At 30.5% G+C, this 27,977-nt stretch overlaps 1 protein-coding gene across 3 annotated transcripts; it reads right to left on the bottom strand.

Annotated features, from left to right (window-relative positions):
• Positions 1–124: 124 nt before the first annotated feature.
• On the bottom strand, positions 125–27,977 carry Reph (Regulator of eph expression). 3 transcript variants are annotated; one of them, XM_065499364.1, is made up of 4 exons: positions 27,885–27,977; positions 2,638–2,731; positions 1,358–1,689; positions 125–1,289 (listed from the first exon to the last, which is right to left on the bottom strand). In XM_065499364.1, the coding sequence occupies exons 2-4, from the start codon at positions 2,645–2,647 to the stop codon at positions 726–728; spliced, it is 906 nt and encodes a 301-aa protein (XP_065355436.1). In that variant the 5' UTR covers positions 2,648–2,731; positions 27,885–27,977; the 3' UTR covers positions 125–725. The 3 variants fall into 3 exon arrangements, with proteins under 3 accessions (XP_065355436.1, XP_065355438.1, XP_065355437.1); XM_065499366.1 differs by lacking the exon at positions 27,885–27,977 and adding an exon at positions 27,454–27,503; XM_065499365.1 differs by lacking the exon at positions 27,885–27,977 and adding an exon at positions 17,831–17,965.

Below are 27,977 nucleotides of genomic sequence, written 5' to 3'. Positions count from 1 at the left end.
CATTAAAATCCAAATTATTCACATGTTAAACTAAAATTACTACTAATTAAATTAAATTCTTTATAATATAAAAAAACAGAACCTGTATTATAATTTAATAATAATAATAATAATAATGATATCCTTTTGTTGTTGATGTTTTTGTTGTTATATTTGTATTTGTTTTTAACTTATACAATATTACCTAGTAATATTAGTTAAACTGATTTTGTTTTTAATATTCATATACATATAAATACATATATTTATTTATTTATATATTTATTTATATGTGTGATGTATGAGTGAGTATGTTTTTGAGTGGGTGTGGGATTTTTTTTTTTTTGAAACAGAGGGGGAGAGAGAGAGAGATGGATAGAGAGAGTCATTGCTATTTAAAGAAGTTACAGTTTGTATCAAAAACACACCAACCTCTAAAATGACGTACGAAGAACGTAGGACGACTGCTGGAAAAAGTTGAAAAATTGCTGCTGCTGACGATGATGATGAAGGTTGTTTCATCTTGTGATGCTTTTAGGTATGCAACAATCACTGGTTAGTGTTGCAGTTGGAAACTTAGTTGCAGACGCTGAGATGATGTTGGTTGTGTTATTGTTGTTGTTGGTGGTGGTGGTGGTAGTAGTGGTAGTGATGGCGATGATATTGTTGGTGATGATGGTATTGTTGTCATAGGTGATGATAGACTTCTTTTTGTATAATTTAGTTCTGTTTGATTTGGCGCTACATTACAAACTAACCTGCTGCATTTTATCGAAATCTAAACATGGCCTGTGCGGTCTTTGTAACCGTTGTGAATTGTGTTGTGTGCGCATGGGTCGGCGTCGGGGTGATATTGCACAATGGAAGAGTTTCGCCGGTGGACTAACCGATCTTACCTCGACATCGAGACCAGTCGTGGAGGCAGGACTGCTGCGCGAACTATTAAAATGAAAAGTATGCTTGGCTTGAGGTTGATAAATATGATGGCTGCTCGTTGAGTTGCTCATCTTCATTTTTATAATGCTGCTGGCTGTGCCCTCATCATTTTCGGTGTTCTCCTCCTCGGTGCCCATGGCACAGGAAGTGTCACCGTTGTTGCTACCTCCAACACTACCTCCTCCCTCTCCACCGTTTTCATCATTAACACTATTATCACATAACTTAATATTTTCAATACCGCAACGTGCCTCTTGTAAAATTAGTGGCGTAGTCGAGCGATACATGTGGCTACGATTTGGCTTGAAAGCCTCCAAAGGCGGTGATGTGCGAAAGTTGACAGGCGTCAATATCGGTTCCAAAAAATTTCGCAACTGCAATTAAAATTAAATTCCATTAACAAATTGATTAGAAATAACGTAAAATATTATATTTAACATACATCGTCATCAGAACTGTGTGCTAATGAACGTTTACGATTTTCCACCAATGTCGAACTGGACCTTTTTAAAGCTGCTATTTCACCCTGCAACTCATCGGGATCTAGTGACGATGATCCGCGTTCAGATTTTAACGATGATGTACCACGTACAGTTAATACATTACTGGCAGCAGCTTCTGCAGCGGCTACCGATGAAGGTCCATTTATTACCTCTAGTTCTTCTTCGGAACTATGCTGATCATACTGAAGGTGGGATTTACACATCATCGCAGAAGATTCTGATGAACAAATTGTATCGGTTGGAGAGTTCGCATCGGTGTAGGAACTAAAACCTAAAATTAAATAACACACATTACTTTAATAAAACGTTTTACTAATAATATGATGCTAATGCAAAAGGTTAAAATTAGCTTGCTATATTTAATGCAGTTTGCATATTTGATCTCGTGATAAAACTTCCTAATGAAAAAAGTTCCTAAAAAGATCCCTAGAATACGATTTCCTTTGTCACTTGGGCGATTTGTTTGCGTCCCTACAAATCGACCCACTCTAATGTATAGGTATATAATTCATTCCAAAAAGAAAATCTTAATATTATATAAACATATTAATTAACTAAGGAGTGTGAACGAAAAAAATTGCGTTTACGTTTATCGTAATAAACTTGAAATTAATTGTTTTATATTTATTATATGTTTAAGTTAATTAACAATATAAATCTAAAATTTTATATCTTGTTCTTATAGTTTCTATAAGCAAAAATCTGTATTACTCATTTTAAAAATATTGTAGCATCTTCAATCAATTTTTGAATTGACAATTTTAACTGACACTTAAGTGATGTTTTTAAAAAAAATCCCAATATGTACCGTTTAGTTTTAGCTTCACTTCATACAATCAATATCTACCCTATTTCTATGGTACCACTTAATATCGCTTTATTCGAATGGAAAGTGACGATATCATTCAAGAATACAATTATTATATACGATTTTTTAAACTCTACAAATCGTCTATCTTGGTCTATCTCTTTATAAGTTTTTAGGAAAGTCTCTGGCAGTTGTATTACCTGTAAAAGTAAAAACTAAAATGGTAATAATTTCGTTTGTACATAATCAAAGTTATAAACCTAAATACATTTGTACATATTAAGCAAGTTTGGCTAACGATTCGAAACGGTTAGAAGGTAACGGTAACGGTAACGCTAATTTAAATTATGTAGGTGTAGCGGCAGCTTAGCGGTAACGGTAACCAACCTTGATATTTATAAATAAACTTACTAGTTTCCATATCCAACTCTAAATATCGATAATGTTTAAGATCCACATCTAAGATGTCGCCATCAGATTCAGTACCAGAGTCATTTGATTCGCCCTAAAATACACGCAAATACAAAAATAAATTCATATATATTAATATATTTGTAATTTTGTTATGCAAACTAAAGAATCTTAAAACTATGAATTCACATACATATGTATATTCATACATACATCCATCCGTACATACTGGAATCGTCATTCGAATAAAAATTATTCGAATGAATAAAAATTTTCTGTTTAAATTTTTAAATAAATTTATTTTCAAGATCAAATATTAAATAATAGTTTATATAATTACAAATATTGATGAAAAAATCTTAAATAAACAAAACATTTATAAGAGTTATTTAACATTAAAATTTTATTAGAAACCTATAATCATAGAGAAATATACATAGAGCGGAAACTCTCCTGTTAAAGACCTACTCAGTTGTCAAAAACCTAAGTGCTGAGAATGTATTAGTAAAAAAATCTATGTGAAAACAAAAACAACACTAGTATGTGTGATTATTTTGAGTAAAATTTTTGTTTGATTTTTTTTCTAGTTTCCGCTCTTGTTGTTTCTCTATGCCTATAACCATAGGGTAACATAGATACGACACGTAATTGTCAAAAACCTAAGTCTGTTGTCAAAAACCTTACTCTTGCAATAACAAAATGTATGATAGACAATCGGAACTGAGCTTGAAATCTCATGAAAATATTGAATATCCCTGGATCGCTCAAAGCTCAAAAATTACACAACAGAGTTCTCAACAAATAGTCTTTCACAGATTATACCCTTTAAGTTATACTATCAACTAAACAGTTAGGTTTTAACCCTTAAATACATGATTTTTACTTTTATTTTTTTATAAAGTATCAAATATTTAGTTGATTTTTATTTATTATATTTCCTTTAGCTTGATTAGCTGAAATTTAGCTGAAATTTTTCGTACTCCATTTGATTTTGCTGAAGGAGAATCTGAATTAGTATCAAGCTTATTTTCGTCTAAAATTAAGTGGCAATAATATGCATTGTTCTTCAGAGAAAACGATGAATACACGCAGAAAAAAAATATAGTTGTGCATGTTTACTGTAACCATTTCAATATTGTTACAAGTTTTTTTTTAAACAATATTATGGTCACAGTAACTATTTACATGATTGTGGTAACCATACTATGATTAATTTACGATTCACATGATTGTATTAACCATATATATGGTTAAAGTAAACAAATATATGTTTGTGACAACCATTTTATATGGATATCATAATTTGAGAGCACCATATTATGATGTAATGATATAATAAAAAATGGTTTTAACAAACTCATACTTGTTTACTGTAACCATATATATGGTTGATACAATCATGGTTTTCTCAGCGTGTATACTAATATTAATGTTTTGAAATGTCGTGTGTGAGTTACAACATCATTAGTTATAAAATAATATAATTGATCAAACTCAAAAAACTTTTTCCACAATTAATAAATTTATGATTTAAGAAAAATCTAAATTTTTTTGAAGTAAAATGTGTTCAAATGTTAATTTCGATTAATTTTGTATATATTTCTTTATTGTTAACAACAATTTATTAGACATTTTCACCGGTCTTGTCACAATCGTAGTTTTAATAGGAATATAATCAATCCAGACAATGTTAAATCTGGAAAACAAGCTCAGTTCGTTTCGAAAGAGACATTTATGTATACACTCAGGTCTCGTTTTATGCGGATTCAACATTATGCGGTTTTTAAATTAACTATTTTTTTTTGGAATTTTAACAGATTTTAAAATTTTAGATGTTTTTTTTTAAATTCTAGTGATGAAAATGATATTTTACAATATGATGATATGATTATATAATATAGTGATGAAAGTGGCGTTGAACCAATTCCTAAACTATGCCGACAATTATTCAGTCATTCAGATTGATCATACATATTTACAGAATTTCGTTAAAAAATGTTTTAGCTTATTTTTTTGATCATTTTCTGTTTTTTCTGTTATTAATGAATTAATATTATATTTTTGTTTATTTTTTTTAAAGGGTTTTTGTTTTTACTGTTTAAGTAAATGAAATAAATATATTTTTGTTGATTTTTTTATGCGATTTTGCTTTGGATTTTTAATTAAAATTTGAATTTATGCGGTTTTTCAGAAGCTAGAGCATCGTTTTATGCGAATTCAATTTATGCGATTTTTTTGGAACGCATCTATCGCACAAAACAAGACCTGAGTGTATAAGGTTTTTTTCATGTTCATTTAAAATTTTTAACTTTTATAAAAAAAGTACGATTGTTTTTTAACATTTGTGGTTTTATTGGAAATATTGAACTTTGTCATTTAACATAGGAACACAATATCATTCATATGGCTCCCACGACTAGCTCGTCAGCACCTAAACCCAATTTCTAAGTAAATTTTCGATTGTTTTGGCTCGAATCTCTTCAATGGCAACTTCAATTTCATGTTTCAACACCTCAATTGTCTCTTTGCGGTTAGGTGGTTAGTTTACTAACCACATTTTCTATAGTCTTTAAAACATAGTTTATTGGTATCTATTGCCATTTTGCTAAACAATTATATTTTTTGAAGTCATCTTTTATGATTTTTTGCAAAACTTTGCCATCAGGGTGCTCTGGTTAGATAAATATATTAATTTGAAAATATTGTAAAAATCAGTTTTTTAAGAGACTTTCAATGCATTCAATAAAAAAAAGCACAGAGTATTTATTGTTCATCGAATTCAGTGTTACTTTGATATTTCGGTTGATTGGTCAGAATATTTAGTGAAAAATATTCGATTTCAAAAAAATTTATACGAAACAAAAGTTTTCATCATAGTTATTTTTAATGTCAACCGCCACGGTGGTTAGTAAACTAACCATTTCACTAAACAAAAAACCTTGGAATGGGGTGGTTTTTTCATGTTTTGATTTATTTTTTTCTTACTTTTTATAATAAACTAACCTGGATTAAAGTAAAAATGCAATTGTTTTGATTTTAAACTTCTACATAAAAAAGCGTGGCTGAATGAGTTAATGGCTACCCATAGAAAATAATCCAAAGGGCTCAAATCACAGTTCCGAGGCAGCCAATTGACATCACAATTTATTCCATGTTCAAAGACAGTGGTCGATGGTTGCGGTGCACTGAAAAATTCTGTTGATCATATGAGGTACTGCCGAGCCAGTCGTTATGGTCATATGAACGATATTGTTTCCATTCTTAAATGAAAAAGTTCAACATTTCCGATAAAACCAGAAATTTTAAAAAAATAATCGGCACTGTTTTTTATAGCCGATTCAAATTAAAAATTTTAAATGGTCGGTTGCTAGAACCTAACAAATCTGTGGATATAATGGGATCAATAGATTAGCAAACAATTTGAGAATAAAACGTATAACGAAATTCCAGACAAAAAATTCCCGAAAATCTCTAAAAAATTATTCCCGGGAATTCGCCGGAAAATTTTCCCATTTAACACCCTAATGCATACATATGCATATAAATATTTATTTTTTTTTTGTATCAGAACCTTTTTCTTAAACAATTTTGTAGTGGTCTTATAGGTAGACTCTTGTAGAAGTTGCTGTTGTTGTTTTAATCGCTGCAACGAAGTAAACTGTTGTTGTTGTTGGTGATGATGTTTCTGTCCAACAAACTTTAGCATTATTTTTTGAAAATTTTCAAAAATTCATTTAAAAGAAAAACTTTTTTTCTTTCGTTTTTTTTTTATCTTGTCTAGTTTCAATTTGTTTGTCTACACTTTGGATGGCTGTTGTGATTTCTTAAAATTATAACACTTGCTTTTGAATTGGCAGAAAGAACGCCAATTCTTTTTTCAATACATATAATTTTTGTTTGCCTTTTTTTGCTTAAATTTAAATTTTTGCAAGATATTGCATTCTGCCACACAAGAAAAAACCAAGGTATTTTTATTCATATTCATCACATGTATAGATACTACATCATTGAAAAGCCAGACACTTCTTTCTGTCTGTGATATGTTACTGTGCCTGTATGTTTGTCTGTCTGTAAGTCTGTCTGTTGGTCTGTTTGCATTCAGTTGTATTAATGTGAGTAACTTTGCTAAATTTTATGTGTGGGTAGGTATATATTTTTGTATATGTCAGTCTGTCTGTCTGTCAGTCTGTCCTTTCGTTCGTTCGTTCATTCGTTTGTTTATGTGAGTGATAGCACGACGAGTAATAAGTATCAGCGATGCAATAACCGAACCGAAACAGTAGTATATACAACGACTACGGCGACAACTCGCTCATACGTTTAACAAAATTGAACAACATCACAGTGATGATTATTATCACTACTACTATGTACGTTTCACATTATAATGTGAGGAGAAGTAAAACACAACAACGTCACATACACAAATAATAATCAGGCAGTCAGGAACGGCGCGGAGCTGCACGCAGTCACGACAGACAAGCAAATAAAAGTTAGGCCGCCTGCAACACTATCACACACACACACTTATACATATACATATATAGAGTACAAATCTGTAGAATTTCCAACAAATAGCTACTGAAAACCGGGGCGGCTTTGCGAAAACCTAAAACGAATACGAGATACTACTACATCGTTTTTATTGTAGCCGTCGAAGTTTTTTATACACACACACTTTCGCACATTCATATTTGTGTGTGTATGTATGTACACACATACATTGTTTCTTCTTCTTGTTTTATATGCTTTTTTTTGTTGTTTTTTTTTTGTATAATTTTTGCTTGTTGTAGTCCCCGTTCTCTGTGTGCAGCCTCAGATCACCTTTGCCGTAAGATACACCACTGAATTATCGATTTTTTTACTTGGCAGTCAAATTATACGTAGAAGAAATAAACATACACATAGAAAGGAAGGACGAACGAACGAAGTATAACTATGAGACAGTTATAGCCAAAAATTTAATATGTATAATTAAATGTTTTTGCTTTTATTTTTTTTTTGTTTACGGCAGTATTTTTTTTTATTTAATTCAATTAAATATGTACTTTATTTTCATAATTATGTATTTGGATTTTCACTTTTCCGGTTTTAATTTACTACATACACACATATTTTCTTAAAGCTTTCTCTATAATATTCCATTTTTGTTCCTTCTTTATTTTATTTTTATTTTTTTCAATTTACAAATTTTCAAGAAACACACATAAAAAAATACTACAAATAATTCGCCTGTCACCGGCAAACGTTACACACAAACTAATGGGGCTCTCTGTAAAGTATCCTGCACGAACATCTCTATACATTTGTTGATAATGACAACAACAATAACAATAATAACAGCAACAAAAAAGAACGATTTGAATACGACGGTGAAACATAGACAAAAACAACAGTAAGAGGATTGAGACTGAGAATTTATTAAAAAATAAATGTGGCAAAACAACATCAAGGGGTGTTTTTAACCCATTTTATACCTTAGTCCGATTTCGATGAAATATGCACTAATTTAAATTTGGACTAAAGAAGAAAACTTTCTTTTAATTACACTCTGCTACAAAATAACCATTTTTCTCAGATCTTGAAAAGCGACCTAATAGGGATTGTAGGCCTAGGTGAGACAAACTAAAACAGTTTTCAAAGAATTTGAAACACCCTAAAAATTTGTTTAGGGTAGTACTTTTTTAGACCGATTTAAATATTTTAAACAATTGTGGAAATGCAAAGAATTAAGCTTTCATAAAATGTATATTCCAAGAAATTAGATAAGTTTTTATAAAAAGTTAAATTTTGTTCGTAATTTCTCAAATTCAAGAATAGTTATTTGAATTTTTTTCTATGAAAACCTATTTTTTGTTGCACAGTATTTTAAATACAATTTTATATAGAAACAAGTAAGAGAGCTATATTCGTTTGTGCCGAATCTTATCTTCACCAAAATATACTTCAAAATACAAATTTTAAATATTTTTAGGTAAACTAAATTTATTTTTGTTTTTCAAAGTTGTTTTTTAATTTTTTTTTAAATTTTCGAATTGTTTTTTTTTAATTTTTTTTTTAAATTTTAAAATTTTTTTGTGTTTTAAATTTTTTTAATATTTAGCGAAAATTCGGGATAAAAAATATTTTTTCAGATTTGGACCCATTGTAGGTCTTATATACGTCGTTGTAAAGGTCTTTGAAATATCTATCATTAGATATCCATATTGTCTATATTAATGACTTAGTAATCCAGATATAGGTCAAAAATAGGTGAAAAATCGAGGTTGTCCAGGTTGCTTATATCTCAGCCATTTGTGGACCGATTTTCTCGATTTTAAATAGCAACCGAGCCGGAAGAATTCCGGAGATATTGATGTATGAATCGTGTATGTAAGTTATTTGGGGACTTCGGAAAGTTGATTTCAACAGACAGACAGACGGACAGGCTTAATCGAATCCGCTATCTATAAGGATTCAGAATATATGTATATGCTTTATAGGAAATTACAAACGGAATTACAAACTTATATATACCCTTCTCACGAAGGTGAAGGGTATAAAAAACGAGATATTATTTGTTGAAATCGGTTTATATTTGTAAAAGTTATTAAACTTTTTCGAAAAAAAGTTCGAAAAAATTGCATCCGATTTGAAAAATTATAACCATTAAGAACTAAATTTTCTTTATATGTACATTGCTATACATTTTTATAAGCTTTCATATCAAAATATGCAAGTAAATCAAAAAAAGTTCATATTTTTTTTTAGATATTTGTAAAAAAAGCAATACTTATAACTTACAAATGTATCAGAAAATGCACGGCATTTGAACAATTTAAAGTCGGACAAAAACTGACTGAGTTACAGGTCTATAATAGTCCATGTATTGGGAAGGAAAAGGTTTAAATTTTTCATTTACATATATTTTCCAATAACATTAGCATTTTTGCTGGCATTCAAGTTGAAAGCAAGTGTAATTCAAGCCTTGAAATATAATGAAGCAATTGAATTACAGTTTACACTTTATTTCAATAGCATTCTCCAGTAAAAAGGAAACATTAATTTTAAAAAAAATTTTAGTTTAAAACATAATTTCATTTGTATTCAAGTTAAATTCCAACAAAATGTTCAAGTGCTTGAATTTTTGGGGCTATGCGAATCATCTAAGTAGCATACATTTTATTCAAAAACTCTTCAATTTGTACTGATCATAATTTAATCACATCATCAGCATCAGAGCAACTTCCTGGTATCTTCTCATCAAAAAATTATATTTGTCAACAATGCTTATCAACATGGTACAATAGGTGCAATCAATATAAACTTATCAAAAACATCCTGGCGTTTGATCTTGTCCACAGTATCGATAATGTCACACGATCGCACGATGATTAATTGTATAAATTAAATTAATTATGTTCTAACACTTGCTTTAAACCAATTCACAAACCCCAATACAGTAATACGAACACCCTTTATCTTATTGCAAACTCGCCTTTACAAAACAAATATACTTTCTTTATCGCCCTTATAGTACAATTACAATGTAAATCAAATTGGTGTGGGTTATTATCCATACTCATACTCGAGAGTTGTGTTAACTCACGTTCCCAAGCTACGAGTACATACAAGCATTTCTCATTGACCGGAATTCTACGCAGACTCCCTAAAAGTCGGCAACAAGAAATTGAGCGAATAAGCGCCAAAATAAAATAAATAATAACTCTCGTTCATTGTGCATCACATGTGTATAATATGTATAATGTTTTATACATACGAGCACTTACATACATACATACGTACATATGTAGTTATAAAATAAAAATGTATATTAAATATATTATATTTGAGTATATACGCAAAAGGCCAATTTGATAAGTCTGGATACTCAATGAATGGTTCACATCAAGATGCCTTGAATGAGTTTATAAATCTGAACACAAGGTTAAAAATGATGCACACAGATTTTATATTAAATGACATTGAGATCCACGAAAATAATAAAAAAAATTGGCTATTATGTATTTAAGTGCGGAACCTAGTAGAAAAATTTTGTGGTAAATGTTCAAAGTATGTAATTAAGAAAAGTGCGCCTGTGTGACATTGTTGTGTGTACATTAGAGTGGTCCAATATTAAATGACTGGTCTACTGATTATACTGGTTATATGAGGAATTTTGGCCAAATTGGTCAGAGGCATACATAACCACTACATGGGAAAAGTGAGCAAAGGTCAGTGCTCTGACATGCTGTTTATGGAATTCCGGAATTAAATTTGTGAGAATTTTAAAAAATTTTGGAAAATAACATTGAGAATTTTGGAATTCTATGTGGAATTCACGTAACATAAATGGTTTTCCTGTTGTATACTTCAATATTGTGTATGGTGTCAACAAAGTTTTGCGTTTTAGTAAAAAAAGAAATAACAACTTTCAATATTGTCACATTACCATCAATTTCGATCTTTTTCATCGTTTCACTTATGAAAAGGTTAACCCTTTCACAATGTGAACATGGAAATGCCTACATGTGGAGTTTTTTGCAATCGTGGATAAAATATAAATTTATCACTACATATCTATCTATCATATATTTGCAGGAGATAAAGAATGCCTTATCAACTCAATACTTTTTCAGCACTTATACAACACAAAAAATAATTTTTTTCGACATCCACTTTTAAAAGAAAATATGTAAATTTTAACTTATAAAATTTGAGTTCTTTTTTTAAAAAAAAAAGTTTGAAAGTATTTGTGATATAGAAGTGTTGGTCCAAGGGGTAATTCTAGGAATTGTAATAGTGGAATATCTGAAATAATCTTGGGATGTGAGAAATTTAGATTTGAAAATGTAATTTTTTTTAAATTCTGGAGAGGATCTGTGTTCATTTTGAGAACTGGGTGAATGGTTCGCATACTACACTATATAGAAATGAGGGTCTATGAGGTACTTGTGGGAACTGTAATAGTCAGATATCTGAAATAATCTTGGAATTTGAGAAATTTTGATTTGAAAAATGTAATATTGCTGGAGACCATTTTGGGAACTAGGTGAATGGTTCTCAATTTAAAACGAAAAACATTGTTAGAATGTAAAAAGGAAGTTCTAAGAGCAAATAGTTCCACCGATGAGCTTAGCTACTCTTACAACAAAGGATCTTTCAAACAATCTTATCTTATATATAAATAGGCCACACGTTTTTTTTTTGTGGTAGACTTTTAAGTATGTTATGTACATTAGAAACAAGACAGATACATATATTAAAATTAGAATTTGTATGGCAAAAGTGCAAACTTTAAAACCAAATTCTAAAAATTCACTTCTAATGCTAAAAAATGGCAATAAAACAAGCTAAGAAAAACGTGCTAGAATTGCACTTTAAATGCCGTTATGGCAACATTGGTCTGGTCTGCAATAATTGCTCACGAAAGTTAACTCTCTAAATTGTACTCACTCACTCCCATTATTTTTTCACTACATCCAGCACTCACCCAAAACATGCGCCTTACAATTTACGTTAAACATAAAATAACAAGGATACAAACGTGCAGGCGTGGGTGTGCAGTGCAGTGCATATGTATTTATGGACGGACGGACGGACAGACTACATACTATTTTCTTTTGTAAACTTTAAGTGGAAGTGCCACTAAAGAGCGTCAGGGAGTGAGTAAGTTAGTGAGTGAGTTAGTGAGCGAACCAGTGAGTGAGGTACACATGTATGAGGAGTGGGAAATCACACACAGATGAAGGATAAATTGGTTGGATAGATTTCCCTTTAGCAAAAAAATAAAAAAAAATAAAAACACTTTTCTTTCGTCTTTTTTGGTGCTGCATTTGACTGTGTATGTGTGTGTGTGAGTGAGTGTGTGTAAGCGTCCATACATTTGCAAGTGAAAAACATTGATTGTATGAATGTTTGTTTGAGAGTTTGTGAGTTTGTATGAGTTGCATGGTTATAGTAAATATTTAAAGGTATTATGTCGCGTGTTGTTATCTAGTAAATAATATTAAACGACGATACACGGATTGAGATTGTGAGTAAGCCAAGTTAAGCTTCGATGTTTATGATTTTGTTTCTTTTTGTTTTTCATTTTCCTTTTATTCTTTCTTGTGTGCTTTTCAATTTGTTTGTTTTTTATGCTTTTTATGTTTTATTTTTTTTTTGTTGTTTAATTTGAAAGCAGGCGCACTATATGCATAAATAATATTCGGTTGTTGTCTATCTATTATTTTTTCTTTTTTTATGTTTTGTTTGGTTTTTTTATTTTTTATTTTTTTGTTCTGTCGTCTTTATTTTTTTGAAGAGGATTTTTATTTTAGTACCACAGTTTAAGTATGTGTAGTAAAAGGAGTTTTGTTTGTTGTCGTTGTTGTTGTTGTTGTTATTTTCTATAAAAGGGGTCTGCAACAACTTAAACATGTAGATAGATGCACATGCAGTGTTGCCATTTTCTAATTGGTATTAAACATACATATTTTGACAATATTTTATTATTATACATCTTGATTGGAGACAAATTTTCTTTTGTAATATTGACGAATGGTTCAATTGCATTGTTTTAAATTCAGGACCAAAGCTGGAATAAGTTTGTTAACAACAATTAAAAATCTCGGCTGTGCAAACAGAATCATTTGATAGACAACAAATGCGATTGTCGCAACAATAAATGTAATCTGCATGGATGCCGACTCAAATGATTTAAAAAAGAATGAGGAGGATTACAACTCTAAGTATATTCTTGCCACTGCCATAGCTTTTAATGAAGCTATGGCAGTGGGGTTTCTTCGGACAATAATATTCTTTATGTACATATATTTTAACTCCTGCGACGTTTAAGACATTTCAGAAAATTTTCTAATTCAACAATGCGAAGATATATTAAACTAGCTAACCGTCCAGGCTTCGCTCGGTAGCTATTAATACATCCAGGGACCCACTCAAACTCACACATAAAATTTCATCGAAATCGGACCAGCTATTAAGGAGGAGTTCAATTACTAACACACATACAGAAGAAATATATATATAAAGTAGAAGATAAAAGTATTTACATATGTATATTTTTAACAGATTATGAAATTGTATAATTTATTTAAGAGGATCAATAAATTTATGAAATGATAGAAAAAGTAAGTTGAAAAAGTTATATTTTCCCAATTTTCTATGCCTGCTAACAGACAAATTGTTTGTTATTTTGCCCATCAGTTAAATAAGTAATCAATGTATCCTTTATAGACAGTAATTGTCACTAATAGCTAATTCCAATTGATAAATTTTGAGTCATTTGACACGTATGTATGTATGTGCTTTGGACGGCATTGGTTACTTTATACATCCCATGTAATCTAGACTGAAGTCAATTAACACTTAGGTTCTCTAAGTAACTGGTTTTATACAAATTGTGTTGATATAATTCTTATACAGTTTATATTAATTTTGCTTAAGTCATCCCATGTAACCTAGTGTGAAGTCAATTTCCACTTTAGTGGCTCTAAGTCACCTAGAGTGTAGTTACTTTAAACGTTAACTTTGTATTGCACTTAAGAAAGAAGTTATCACATATTGGATTAGCACACGTCCACGTTAAAATAACTATTTATGTAGGTGTTCAAGTAACTAGTTTAGTAGCTAGTAAGGTAATTGACTCACTTGTGTGCATCTAATGTGTTGAATACTTTAGACCAGCTATCAGACTGGTATGTAACAACGTATGTAACTATTAGTCACCCTGAGTGATAGGTAATATCACTAGTACGGGACATTCACCAAGAACTGCATGACGTACATGAGTATCTACACAAACTCATGGAAACTCGAATTTTTTTTTTAAATACAGCTATATTGGCTATAAAATTCTAAATCAAATAAAAGCAACTTGCTAACGGTTATCTCGTCTATTACACGCAACCAAAGTTGGAACATGTAAAAAGTGCCGTATTTTTTAAGTTTTTTTCCCAAAAACGTTCCTATATTTTGTATTTTGTAGAAACAAATTTTCTGTTCGCAGAGTAAAGGTCACAATTTTGAAGATATTTCGATAAAATTTGGTACATACAATTATTTCGGACCTATTGAAACTGGCTGAAACCTAGCACCCATACAAATGTCCTCTCAAAATTGGACTTTATCAGTCGTAAATTGTTAATTTGTGTATCTACACAAATTTCGGTCCAAATAAGTGTTATATATACGGAATTCATGTCACCTAATTTTATGACATTCGGTCAATAACACTGTCCAAGAGCATTTTTGGAACAGAATAGCGACCCTATAATACGGAAAGAGCATGTTGAGTAGATCATTTTTGTAGAATAAACTTATAGTCCAGCTGGTCTGAATTTTTTTTACAGTGGGTCAAAGTTTTCATTTTTTGATCGAAGGGAGCATTATATTAACTGAAAAAAATGTAGTAAGTTAATATCTGGGAGAATTCAGAGTTCAGAGTGATCTAATTTCATTGCGATCGGTCCATAACTCCCATATAAGGCACACTTCCGAAAATCAGTCTCGAAAATAAATTAATAAAATTTTAAAAGAAAAATGGTTTTGCTCATTTAATTAGTGTAGGGTATTATATGGTGGTGCTTAACCGACCATACTTTCTTACTTGTTATAATTACAGTAAGATCGTTATTTTATTATATGTAAGTATGTTTAGCTACCTAGTTTAGTTATTGGCGCTAAATTTGATTGTATATTCCAATTCAGCCAAGTCTTATAGTTTACAGAAATAAAATTTGCCATTCAACATGCTTCACAATTACTACTCGTACTAATAGTAGTAATATGTACCTGTCATACATACATATCGTCACCTAAAATTCAAAATAACGTAACATTTCAAAAATGTTTAATATTATGTGCAAAAATCCATTGAAAAGTTAATAGTATCTATGATATAAACTTAATTTCCAAATTGCTTCTTTTTATTATTTCTTAACTTTTTCATCATTATCTATCAAACATTCGCTTTTGGTATTTTTGTTGTTACGTTATTTTGCATTTTAGGTGACGATATGTACATATGTATGCAGTAGTATTACATACATAACAAATTATAACTTGTAAGTGCAACTACATTTGATATTTGACAAACGACAATTGAAAATTAGAAAAATAATATCAAATATGTATGTACCTATGTATATGCAATTGTATGCATAGTTTATTTTGTAAATACTGCTGATTATTTAAATAACACTCTTCTAATGGAAGAGCTTTCAGGAGGGTGCACCAAAATCACCCGGGTGATTGCACAGTCTGTTACAGGGCACAGTGCGTTGCCCCATACGCAAAAATCAGAAATTCGGTCAGCACAAATTGTTATGAAATTTATACATACATATGTATGTTTTGAAAGATAACAATCCATAATACTATAACGTTAAAAGAATTTATTCATTTACTTTTCCTTGCCGACACGGGAGGCCGCTGATCACAACCTATAGACGCAAAATATACATAGCATGAAAATGGTTTTCAGATAAATCATTAAAATAGCTGTTCATTTTTATTTTTTTTAAGAACTAGATTGAATTTTTAATTAAAAATTATCTAAAATGTACAATTTTTTAATGTTTATGAATCTTAAAATGTTATTTATGAAAGCCTTTTGTCATAACTTGCATTTTTTATTTTAAAAAGGCATAAATTAACGTCATTTTTATTAATTTTACTTAAAAACAAATTAAAATTTGTATCTAATATATTGTTATGATTATCAATTTGAATTTAACGGTATGTAACGGCCACATTCATCATGTTTATAAACATATCCATTCAGTAGAAACTTATACGTATCAACAAAGTTGATAACACGCTGTTATTAACATTGTTTATAAGTATGACAACAGTAACTGTTAAAGCTGCTAACATCCATATTAAAGCTGCAAAAGGCTCTAGGTGATCATTGTGAAAATAGAATATTCACGTTGAAATATTCTATGGCACTGTATATATAAATAGTAACAGCGAGTTACAGATGTTAGATTTATCATAAACTGTATTACCAGTGTATTCTTGTAAATTATAAAGTGCGTATTAAAAGTGTGATTTTTTAAATTATTGTTATTACAATTTTAAATTAAAAGAATACGGTTTATTTGAAGTAAATAAACCACCGTATGTATGTTTGGTCCCTACTATTTCGAGTAATGTTTCTAACAGGAATTGAACCTACAACCTACAATATGTTTCCTTTTAAAAGATTTTTTTTTAGTTTTAATAAAACTTGACTTGAAAAAACTCTCTCACTGATTGTAGATGTTGGAGAAGTCGAAAGTAAGGCATGATAAAGAATATCCAATTTCTCAGTTCTTTTTTTTAGTTTTTTCTAAGCATTTTAAATCCTCCACATACCATTGGTGTCCTTTTTGGATTTTTTTAGATTTTGAATACTTTTAATGTCTTCAGTTTCTTTTATTACCATGTCGGCCTCCGACTCATTAGGACAATGTTCATCATAGAACATTCTAGAAAAAAGGTTATTTCTAAATTCTTAAGATTCAGTTTTCGTACTATGTTTCAAAAACCTATTGCTAGAAGACAATTTTCACGAGTTAATAAAGAAAATTTGTGTTTTCTTTTTTCTAATAAAAGTGCAAAAAGAAGAAATTTCGGTTAATCGACACAAATTAATCGGTTTAATTGTTATTTGAAAATCGTCCATTTAAAATTATTCGAACAGTTAACCGACCAAAATTAATCGGTTAACCGATTAACGGTTAATCGATGGAATACCCTAGAGAGTGCTGCTTAAGAAGATTTCACTGAATTTAGCTTATACCCTACTAACTAGGAATTTCTAAATGGCAGTGGCTAATGTTTAATATGGTTAAATTAACTGATTAATGGTGAATATTAATTAGTTGTGAAAAAAAAGAGTTCAAAATTGTATCTACCGGATGAGAAAAGGATTTGCTTCAACTCTAATTTTAGAGGTTCTTAGACTTTATGCTGTTGAATTTATTTGCTTAAGCTTAAAATGTGTCCTCATCCCCTGTGTGCCATGAATGAAGTTGGTATGTCTGCATGTCCATGTCCCTGCCTGCTGTGTCTCTACAAATATTCATCCATCCATCCAACTTACATACAAACATACACTTAAATACTTATGTACATGTATGCAAACGCTTCTTTAGAGTATGTACTATTTAGTGTGTATGTGTATGTGTAAGTGTTTGTTTTTTGTTGTATTTGTTACGTTACTTACGTTACTATATATTACTTCCGCTTTGTTACTTTAACGCAGTTTTAAGATTTTCGTTGATGTATTCAGATCGTAACATATCGATTCACTTGATTTGTTTATATAGTTAACGTTGTTTTTATTTTATTTATTTCTTATTTTGTTAATTTTCACTTGAAACAATACATTCTAGTGTACTGTGTTAGACGGATTTCATACAAAATATTTAAAAGTAACTCACGTAATACGTTTAGACCGTAGTTTGCACTATTTACACTTGTGGAAAAATATAATTATCACACATTTATTTTCTTTTATATTTGTTGTTGATTGAATTTTCCATAAACGCAATGATGCACTTCTTTCGCTGCTGCGTCTGATTCTTTTTAACACATTTCCATTTAAATAAAGAAAAAAAGTTAACAGACAGGCCAACGTAATATATTGCATATGAGTATTATTATTTTATTATTACAAAAAACAATATAAAATGATAAATATACATATTTAGCATTTTATTTTTCTTAATTTTTTTTTTGTGTAATAAGTATGTATGTAAGTAAGTAAGTAAGAAAGAAAGAAGTTGATGTTGGAAAAAAATAAATATAATAATAATAAAATACAATATATATGGTTGGTGACTGACGACTGCACACAACGAAACGCTCTATATAAACGCTCTTGAATCAGCGTCAAATACAAAAACTGAATACACGAACATGTAGCAGAAACGGAGACGGCAGAGAGACATTGCGAATGTACCAACCCAGGGTTGCCAGAAAAATGTTACCTCATGTTACCCCAATCTGAAAATCGATGTCCCCAACTTTGTCCCCAATAAAAAATTCTAACTCTTTGTATTTACAATGATTTACAATAATTACTTATTTTCGTATCGATAATCTCGCACTGTAATTAAAATAACAAGAAAGTATAGTGGGTTATATACCCTACATATGATACCCTACACTGACTACATCATTATAAACACTTTTAAAATGTATATGGGAGCACTGTTCAATAGCGTTTTTGGAACAGAATAGCGACCCTATAATTCCGAAAGGGCATGTTGTAGAATAAACTTATAGTCAAATTTTTATCGAAATTTTATCGCAAATATAGATGATATTTTAAGAAAAGTTGGAACCTCCGTATCTAAAAAAACCAAAAAAAAACATCGAGCAGAATTGAAAAACAATAAATAAATTAACCTAAATATCTCTTGAACTAAAAGAGATAACTTTCATATGTATGCATGGTTTTTGTAGATCTTCTTAAGGACTATTTATATTTTAAATTTCAGCTCATTCGCATCATATTTGGATTTTTGGCGATTTTTTTAAAAAATGTTAGACTCGAGATGACATGTAATTTTTCTAATTAAGCGTGAAGGGCTTTATTTACAACTTTTGTATCTATGGCGACCCCCACTGAAATTTTCCGTCTAAAATTTTCGTAGAATATTTTAATCCCTAAATGTCCTTTTTTAAAGGATTTTTTTTTGATTTTCTCTAAAAAATTAAAGAGACGAGATACAGGATTAAGATCTTACACAAAAATTATCCCTATAAAATTCAACAATATAACTCTGACAATAAGAATTCTCTCATATATTATCTTACAACTTTTTTTTCTCAGTTAGTATAATGCTAACTTCAATCAAAAAATTAAAAAAAAAATTCAGACCAGCTGGACTATAAGTTTGTTCTACAAGAATGATATACTCAACGTGCTCGTTCAGAATTATAGGGTCGCTATTCTGTTCTAATTAAAAAGTCTCAATTTGTTGGACAGTGTTATCACTCTAATGAGGTGGCATGACTTTTGTATATGGGAGGATTTCATGTTCATGAAATCGAAATCTATCAAAATTAATGTTTTAACACAAAAATTTTATGTCTTGAGTTACAAAATATTGATTTTGCAAAAAAGTAAAAAATTGTATATTTTGAGTTACAAAACTTTTATTTTGATAGGTATGCAACTAAGATATTTATGCTCGTTAAAGTGATTTTCGGAAGTGGCACTTATATGGAAGCTATGGGTAATTATGAACCGATCGCCACAAAATTTGGTGGCATAATTTGCGTATATATATTTGTGTTGAATTTTATTTGTATACTAACATATTTCAGAAAGTTATTCTGATTAATGTAAATTTCGAGAATGTTCCTTATTAAGGGAGCTATGGTAAATTATGAACAGATCGGTACTAAATTTGGTGGTACGAATTCAGCTTATAAAAAACTTATTTTGTGTTGAATTTAGTTTGGATATCTATATAATTAAGATATTTATGACAGCTTAACTATTTTCAGATAGGGAAGTTGTATGGGGGCTAGGAGAAATAATTGACCGATTCTAACTGAATTCAACAGGATTTGTCCTTGTGTCAATAGAAAAGTTTCTCCCAAAGAGATCCTGAGCAGATTAGTGTACTTTAAGGTGGGTGTTGGGACAATATTTTTACAAGTTACAAACATCAGCACTAACACAATATACCCTCCCCACTATGGTGGTGTAGTGTATAAAAGTGTATAGTGTATACAAAATTGCTGAAAATTAAATGATAGTTTCAACAGCAGTCATTGCAAAACTAAGGAAATTTAGCCCAGTTACAGTTTCATCATGATTTCCCCAATTTGGAGATAAATCCCTTCATCTGGCTACGCTGTATCCACCAACCATACATAATACATATAAAATAAAATTAAAAAAAAAATCGTATAAAAATTTGTTTTAACAACCAAAATAAAAAAATCAACAAATGCTGATATATGGCAAATATAAAGATGAATGAGCAGCATGAGAACTTTTTTGTAGAGTTCTGAAATGTTCTCTAAGGCATGCGAACAAATGCTCGTCGTACTCAATGGAATTTTGTCATAAAATAACGAACGAGAAAGAAGCGAAAATACGCCAACAGCCATAAATATGGGGAGTGAACGATGAAATGTATCTGAGAAAATGTCATCTAACGGAAAGAGAATCTCAGAGATACATACGTACGAGTACAATCAGGGATGGAAAATTCTGTTGTTTATCTCAGACCCCTACGACATTGTACATGCAGAACTGTTTGGTACTATAAATTCTTAATTTTTGTACATATTTTTGGTGGTTTTTGTGTAGGAGACAATCCGACTTTTCGCTTCATTTAAATACAAAAAGCATTTATTTCAACTACTTCTTACATATCAGATATTTTTATGGATTTATTAGATAAGATCAAAATTATTAAATTAAAATTCCGGTTTGTATTGAAAAGAAAAAGAATATTAAGAAACAAATATAACTTTCATGTAGTCTATTTTGTACTTTCAACCTGATTTTTTTACATTAGATCCATTTCTTCATTTTCAAACACATTTTTTATCATTTTGACAAAAACGTACATATATTTCCGACAACCTGTCTAGGATCAACAAATTTTTTCTTGATGGACCTCAATAGAATGGAAGTCATAACATTCTGATCACCACTGCATCGATTTTAATTATTGACCAATCCTTCACAATTCATTATGTATAGTTTGTAACTACATTTTGGTTAAACGTTACTCCTTCCCTTGAACAAATTTCGCACTTTATAAAAAATTTTAATTCGTCAAAGATTTATAAAATCATTTTTATATTGAAATTTAGTTTTATAAACCTTTGATAAAATCAAAATTTAAAACATAAATATTACAATTTAATCTATAAATAAAATAAACTAATGGAAAGTTGCATTATTTTAGAATTTATAATTATTATAATGTTGTATTTTATATTTTACACCATAAATATTAAATTGACAATAACGTTTCCAAACCACATATTTTAGACCATTATATATCGTTCTATTTAAATATGGGCATTTCCACAGAGATAAAAATATTAAAAATTCTTAAAAACATTTTGTTTTATCATATTTTCATGGGGAAACGATAAAATTTAACTAATGTAAAGAAATTTTACATTTATTCACAAGCGCAAATTTCCTATTGCTCCACTTTGTGAAAAGAGGCGAGAGTTTTGATTACATTTCAGGCTTCGATTTGTACACTCCTCATTTTTGACCAATATAGGGTCCAGCGAACTAGGATTGGAACTGTTATTTGTCATAGCACGAGGGAATGCTATGAGGATTAATTCTTGGCTTGAAACAGTATTCTCTTATCTGGACTTAGGCAGGCGAAACGGTTTTTTACTATGTTCAGTGCTAAATCGCAGCAGCTGTTATCGCTGGAAAAGAGCGATCTTAGAGTACTTACGGGTCTGTTTACTGGAAATTGTGGTATTAGATACAATTAATTGGATTTGTGAGGATGTACTTTGGAATCACCCTATATTAGGTTAGTGCAGAATGATGTGGCTCTGAAGGGCTTTAATGTCAAAAATGGACATTATTGATCTGTCATAAGAAGTACTGCGAAAAATATCCAATGATACGCTATAGCAAGCTGTTCATATTAAATGTATTTACAAATGTAAATAGTGCCAGGATTCGTAGAAAATTATTGGTGCCAGAGTTAGGTTTAAAAATATATTCCTAAAACACCAACTTCTAACATCTTTGCGAAAGGTTAAGGAGAAATTTTGACTTCAATGAGAACTCTGCGATACTTTTGGATGTATGTTTTGAAAGAAACCCCTATAACCACTAAAGTATCCATCCCTGCTTGAGAACTGTAGTCTAGCGAAAAAAAGTGTATCTCAGAGATTCATGCACTACAACTAAGAGCAAGGTTGCCAATTTAGCCATTTTCCGGCTAAAACTAGCGATTTTTTGACATTTAATATAAAAATAGGGTTTTATTTTCTGAAAAAGTAGTGAAATAATAAGGAACATACATTACATACATTTTTTTTGTTAATCGGCGAAGAAGTGAAATATTTGTATAATAGTAAAGTCAACCTCACTAAATTAATTGGTAATATGTTTCGACTTTTATTCAGTTATTTCAATTTAGCCATTTCTAGCCATTTTTTCCAATTCCCAATCTAGCCAGTTTCTGAGCTGAAGACTAGGAGAGCTTGAGATATGCTCTCAGAGCAATAAAAAATCATTCAATTAGGTATTACATGCTGGATGGGGTGCAGTAGGCGGTGGGTGCTGTTTAATGGAAAATTAAAACTAAACGAATCAATGGATAGATGGATGGATGCATGGAAAGATTAAAAGAGAAATGGTTAAAACTTTGTTGTTTTACAATTTTTGCTTTCAGAACAGTAAAAAGCAAACAAAAAAAAAATGGGTGATGATAATGAATGAGTTTACATGTTATGATTGTTAAATATATTTTTATTTATACATATTGTACACAAGTAGTCGCACTAGTATTATTATTATTATATGATGAATTATTTAAATAAACTCATGTATATTGTTGAATCAATTCAAATTTAAATAGACGTTTTTGATTCTGTCTATAAAACGAAAATAAACTTGTCTGATAAATTTTTGTAGTATAATTTTCTTTTTCTCATAGTAGATATATTTTTTTTTTTAATTTTGTCTCTTTTTACTGGTTTATGTAGCTTAACGAGTTGTTCATAGTGTGTAGTTACTCGTATTAACAGAGCTGAGATTTTCAATTTTTAGAGTTTATTGAAATCTAAAATTTTTTGTAAATTTTATTAATTTTCAAATTAAGGATAAAGTTATCAATAAAATACCGTTACCGAAATCACAGCAAATGCTGTTACACTTTACTATTTTTACAAAATCTGTTGCACTATTCACGTCTTAGATTGCACGGGTAACGGTTAAATAACAAATATATTCCAATAAGTATAGTTTTTATAATTTGTGAAGAAATTTTAAAAAAATCCATGCAATATTTTTATTTTTAAGTTATGAACTTAGAATTTTGTTTAAAAAAATTACTTTTTTTGTATATAGTTATCGATATTAATTTTTTATTAAAAAGTTTTGAGAAAAACTTTTGTCTAAATTTATGCATTTTTAATTTTCATTAAAAATTTTGATTTTTTGAATAAATGATTTTCCATGTTATATTACAATAAATATAAAATAATGTTTTTAGAAAACATTTTTAACAACTATTACGAAAGATATTTGCGAAAAACGAAATAAAGTCAAGGTAATAATCGAAAATTTCAAAGTTGAAACTTAAATATTTTTGAAAGTAAAAGAGATAACATAGTAAAATAAAAAGGATTTTTGTATAAGCCTATTTTATTGGCGTTATTTAATATCTATCCGTAAAGATGGTCAACTTTAACACCCTGTCACTAATTTAATTTTCTGAAAGCTTATGTCCTGTAAGATTTATTTGTATAGAATTTTACAATCGGACCAGTAAATTAGAAGAGACAGATTTATTACCACTATTATTTCGACACAGTTGCCTCATTTTAACGGAATTATCAAGGTTTTTGGAACCAGCGGGAGACAAATGGAAATATTTATAAAAACAGAATTAACATTGTTAATTTTTTGTTCCAATATTAATGGTATTTTCAGTATTTGCTTTCCAAATCATTTTCTCAAAAGTTCGGGGTCCTGGATATTTTTCAATATTTTCCCGGACCTAAAATAACAGATTCACATATTTTCATATCATGAACAAACACCTTGTAAACTTGTGTTTTTTCTTGTAAACATAGGGTATCAATATTATTTTTCCATTTTATTTTAACTTAATAATTTAATTTCGTTGAATGACATATTGAGTTAATCAATTTCCAACATCAAAGTTCGACGCCATGTTCTTCGGGCGTCCTCGACCTCTACTGCCATGAGGGTAGGCATATCTTGTGAAGCTTTCGGGTGTTTTGCGAAGAATATGGCCTACCGATTTTCACTTCCTTCTCATAAATTGTAATTCAATGTGTGTTTCGTTTGATCAACATAAATCCAAAGTTAAGCTTTGCCCAATTTATAACATACATACTTTAATACGCCTATATGTGTTGATATGATGCATCCCAAATAGCAGAAGTTATTCTAGATTTCGATTTTAAAGTTGTCAGCGTATTACGTATGGAGTTATTAATACACACGGATTTTGTCTTTTGGTTGTTCACTTTCAAATCGTTCACCTTACTCTGCATGTCGCTGTGCTTGTGGGATATAAAACATAATTCGGGAAATCGGGTTTGTTACAAGGGGTGTAGTATAATTGCTGCCGTAGTTTAATGGTAGATTTCCAATAAATCAGCTTGAATTCCTTCATCTTTTGGTAACTTCGCCTTCTTTACTGATATAATCTCATCTATAGACGAGGGTCCATGTTTATCTCCTCGATACTAATAATCGGAGTGTCAGAGTTGAACTCGTCGTCCATGTTATCATCTGCGGTGATAATCGTTCAAGAGTCTGGTATAATTTGCACATGTTATTTGTGTCAGTCGCATTATCAGGTTCATTTGCCATTGATTCAGAGTATTTTCGCATATCCAAAGTCTCACATAATATCGGATATCCATACATAACCATAGATATAGCTCTAAGCTCGTCAGATGTATCTTCCCCTGCATAATGGTTATTTGACAGCAATTGTTCCCTTATCTGTTGTCCTACCTAATTTTTATATCTGTTGTGAGTTTTGTTTTCCATATTTTCTCTTTAGTTTTAGTCTTATGGACGTTTTTTGCGAACATCTATTAGTGAACTTCTCCATTGTAGGCGAATACAGATGTGGTCTATCTGGTTTCATGTGTTGCCAGCATTCATGTGAATGCTTGGCACATTGGAATCGGTCTCCCGGTTTATTGATCCCAGGCCTTGGATCCCCATGATATGTGTCATTCCCAACCAAACTACCATTTGATGAATAGAATTCTCAACTGTTACACCATCGCATCTCGCTTAATCCCAAAATTCCTATTCCAAAATTTTTGATTTGAGCCTCGATTTGAGCATGTCTTGAGTCCACTGTATGGCAATGGTATTGACACTTCAAAGTCGCCAACTCGGCTTATGTATTGGTTCTTAAACGGCGCTAATTACTCGCCATGTCGGTCAGCGATCATTGGCAAAATTAGATATTTGCGGTTTCTCGGACTTACGAGACACTTCCCCTGGGCCCACTGAATTGTTCTCGACTACATATTAAATTCGCAGCTACCCAATATATCTATGGGGCGTTCCGCAATCCGCGATGCGATTTGACTAAGTGTTAATTTGATTAAAGGATCATTCATTAAGCGCTTCCTATTTTTAAATTTAAATAACACAAAGTGTGTGCGAAATATCACCGAAATTTTGTATTTGTTTGACAGGCCTATCCTTTATGTATGGAATATAACATCATGCAAATGTCTGCGATCATCCGAAATGTGTAATTTTCCATAACTATGGCGCATAAATCAGGTTAAATTTGACCGATGGTTATGTTGGCTTTGAGGGCCGAAAAACTCTAACGGTGTCAAATCGCACGATCTCTGTGATGACATGGCCAACGTTTTTCTCACAGAAATACGGACCGATGTAGCCGCAAGCCAAAATCCACACCAAACAGTGACTTTTTCGGGATGAATGAGCACATACGTGTTGTATCTACATGTAGTGCAGATAGAAGTCAATTGGTTACTTTACAATCACTTGTAATCTAGAGTGAAGACAAGTGTCTCTAAGTAATTTAGAGCGTAGTCACTTTAAACGTTTACTTTGTAGTGCACTTTTTTGTGAGTAATTCGTACAAATTCTCATACAGTTTATTTTCGTTTTGCTTAAGTATACTGACATCTCATCAAGTCAATTGTCACTTTAGTGTCTCTAAGTAACATAGTGTGTAGTCACTTTAAACGTTTATTTTGTATTTTAAAAGGTAGCTATTTTACCCACCAGAAGTAATTTATTGGAGACTTGTCCGAGGAAGGTTTGTTTACAAGCAATCAATTATTGGGCTGTCTATGAGATGTCTTTTTAACTGACTATTGATGTCAATTAATACCCTGAGGTCCTCACGGGGCCTCATACTGAGAAATTGTGTCATTTCCAAATTTAAGTGTTAATTGATGCCATTACACATTTCTAATAATAAACACCATCAGGAAATATCTACATATAAATTGGGAAATTTAGTAACATGAAATGTTGTTACGGAGACTTTAGTCCCTGGAGACTAATAAATTTTGATATTTGAAAAAATTTCTAGTAATTCACCTACACATAAATATAAAACAGAAATTTTCTTTACTTCATTAATTAATCCAATATTTTATCTTACTTATGAGGAGTACATAACAACAAAAGTTTTTTTTTTTAATTGAAACATTTTCATATTAACCCAAAATGTTATTAAATGTTGTGCTTTTTGGGGGGAAAATATGCGTTTTTGTCCTCGATTTTAGGGCTTTTTCAAATAAAAAAAGTTGTCAACGCTGTGCAAAACGCATGCAAATTTTTACTACAAAAAAATACTACCAGCAGATTTGTGACTGCAGCAACAGCAGCAGCAGCATTGGCAGCAACAACAACAGTTGCTGTGACTGACTGGCTGACTGCATTAGCAGTAGTTTTACTCGTTTGCACAATTCAGCTGATCTCACACTCAGTTGTACTTAGACGAGTGAATAAAAGTATGGGTGTATGCATGTTTGGATGGATGTGAATTTGTTTGTTGGCATAAAAAATAAAGGAAAAAAGAGAAAAATAACTAAAAAAAAAACAAAACAACGAACAAATAAAATTACTATGTCTACGTTGGGTTGACTCTCCGTTTGACGTCTTTGTATGGTTCAGTTGGTTGTTTGGTAATTTTTGTTTTTCTGCTTGTTTTTTTTCAACAATATTTAACTATACACTTCTTTTTTATTATTTTGTGTTATTTTTGTTACTTTTTCAAATATGTACGACAATTTATTGCAATTTTCGCTTTTCTTATATACAATTTGTCTTGATATTAACACTAACTACACATCACAGTACCTAAATACAAAATGTATGTATGTACTTATGTTCATACATATATTGTATGCAGTGCAGTGCAGTGTGTTTGTATGTATGGATGCATGTATGTATGTATATAAGTATGTATGTATATGTCATGTGTGCCGAGACTGTATGCAAAATTAAATAATTTTTTTCTTGCAATATTTAATTTTTTCTTAAAATTTGCACTTACTTTTTCTGTATGTAGTAGACAGACAAACTCTTTTTGTTTTTCTCTTTAAAATTTTTCATAAATTTGAATTTTTAATTTCTCCTTAGTGGTGGG

Source organism: Calliphora vicina, chromosome 2, assembly GCF_958450345.1.
Source record: "Calliphora vicina chromosome 2, idCalVici1.1, whole genome shotgun sequence".
In the NCBI taxonomy this organism is placed as follows: domain Eukaryota; kingdom Metazoa; phylum Arthropoda; class Insecta; order Diptera; family Calliphoridae; genus Calliphora; species Calliphora vicina.
Note: the sequence above shows the minus strand (reverse complement) of the source record. Positions and strands in the feature narration are given on the sequence as shown.

Coding starts and splice junctions, on each gene's coding strand:
- Reph (XM_065499364.1), bottom strand. Junction 1,290..1,357: donor CACACAGTTCTGATGACGAT/GTATGTTAAATA, acceptor TTTTAATTGCAG/TTGCGAAATTTTTTGGAACC.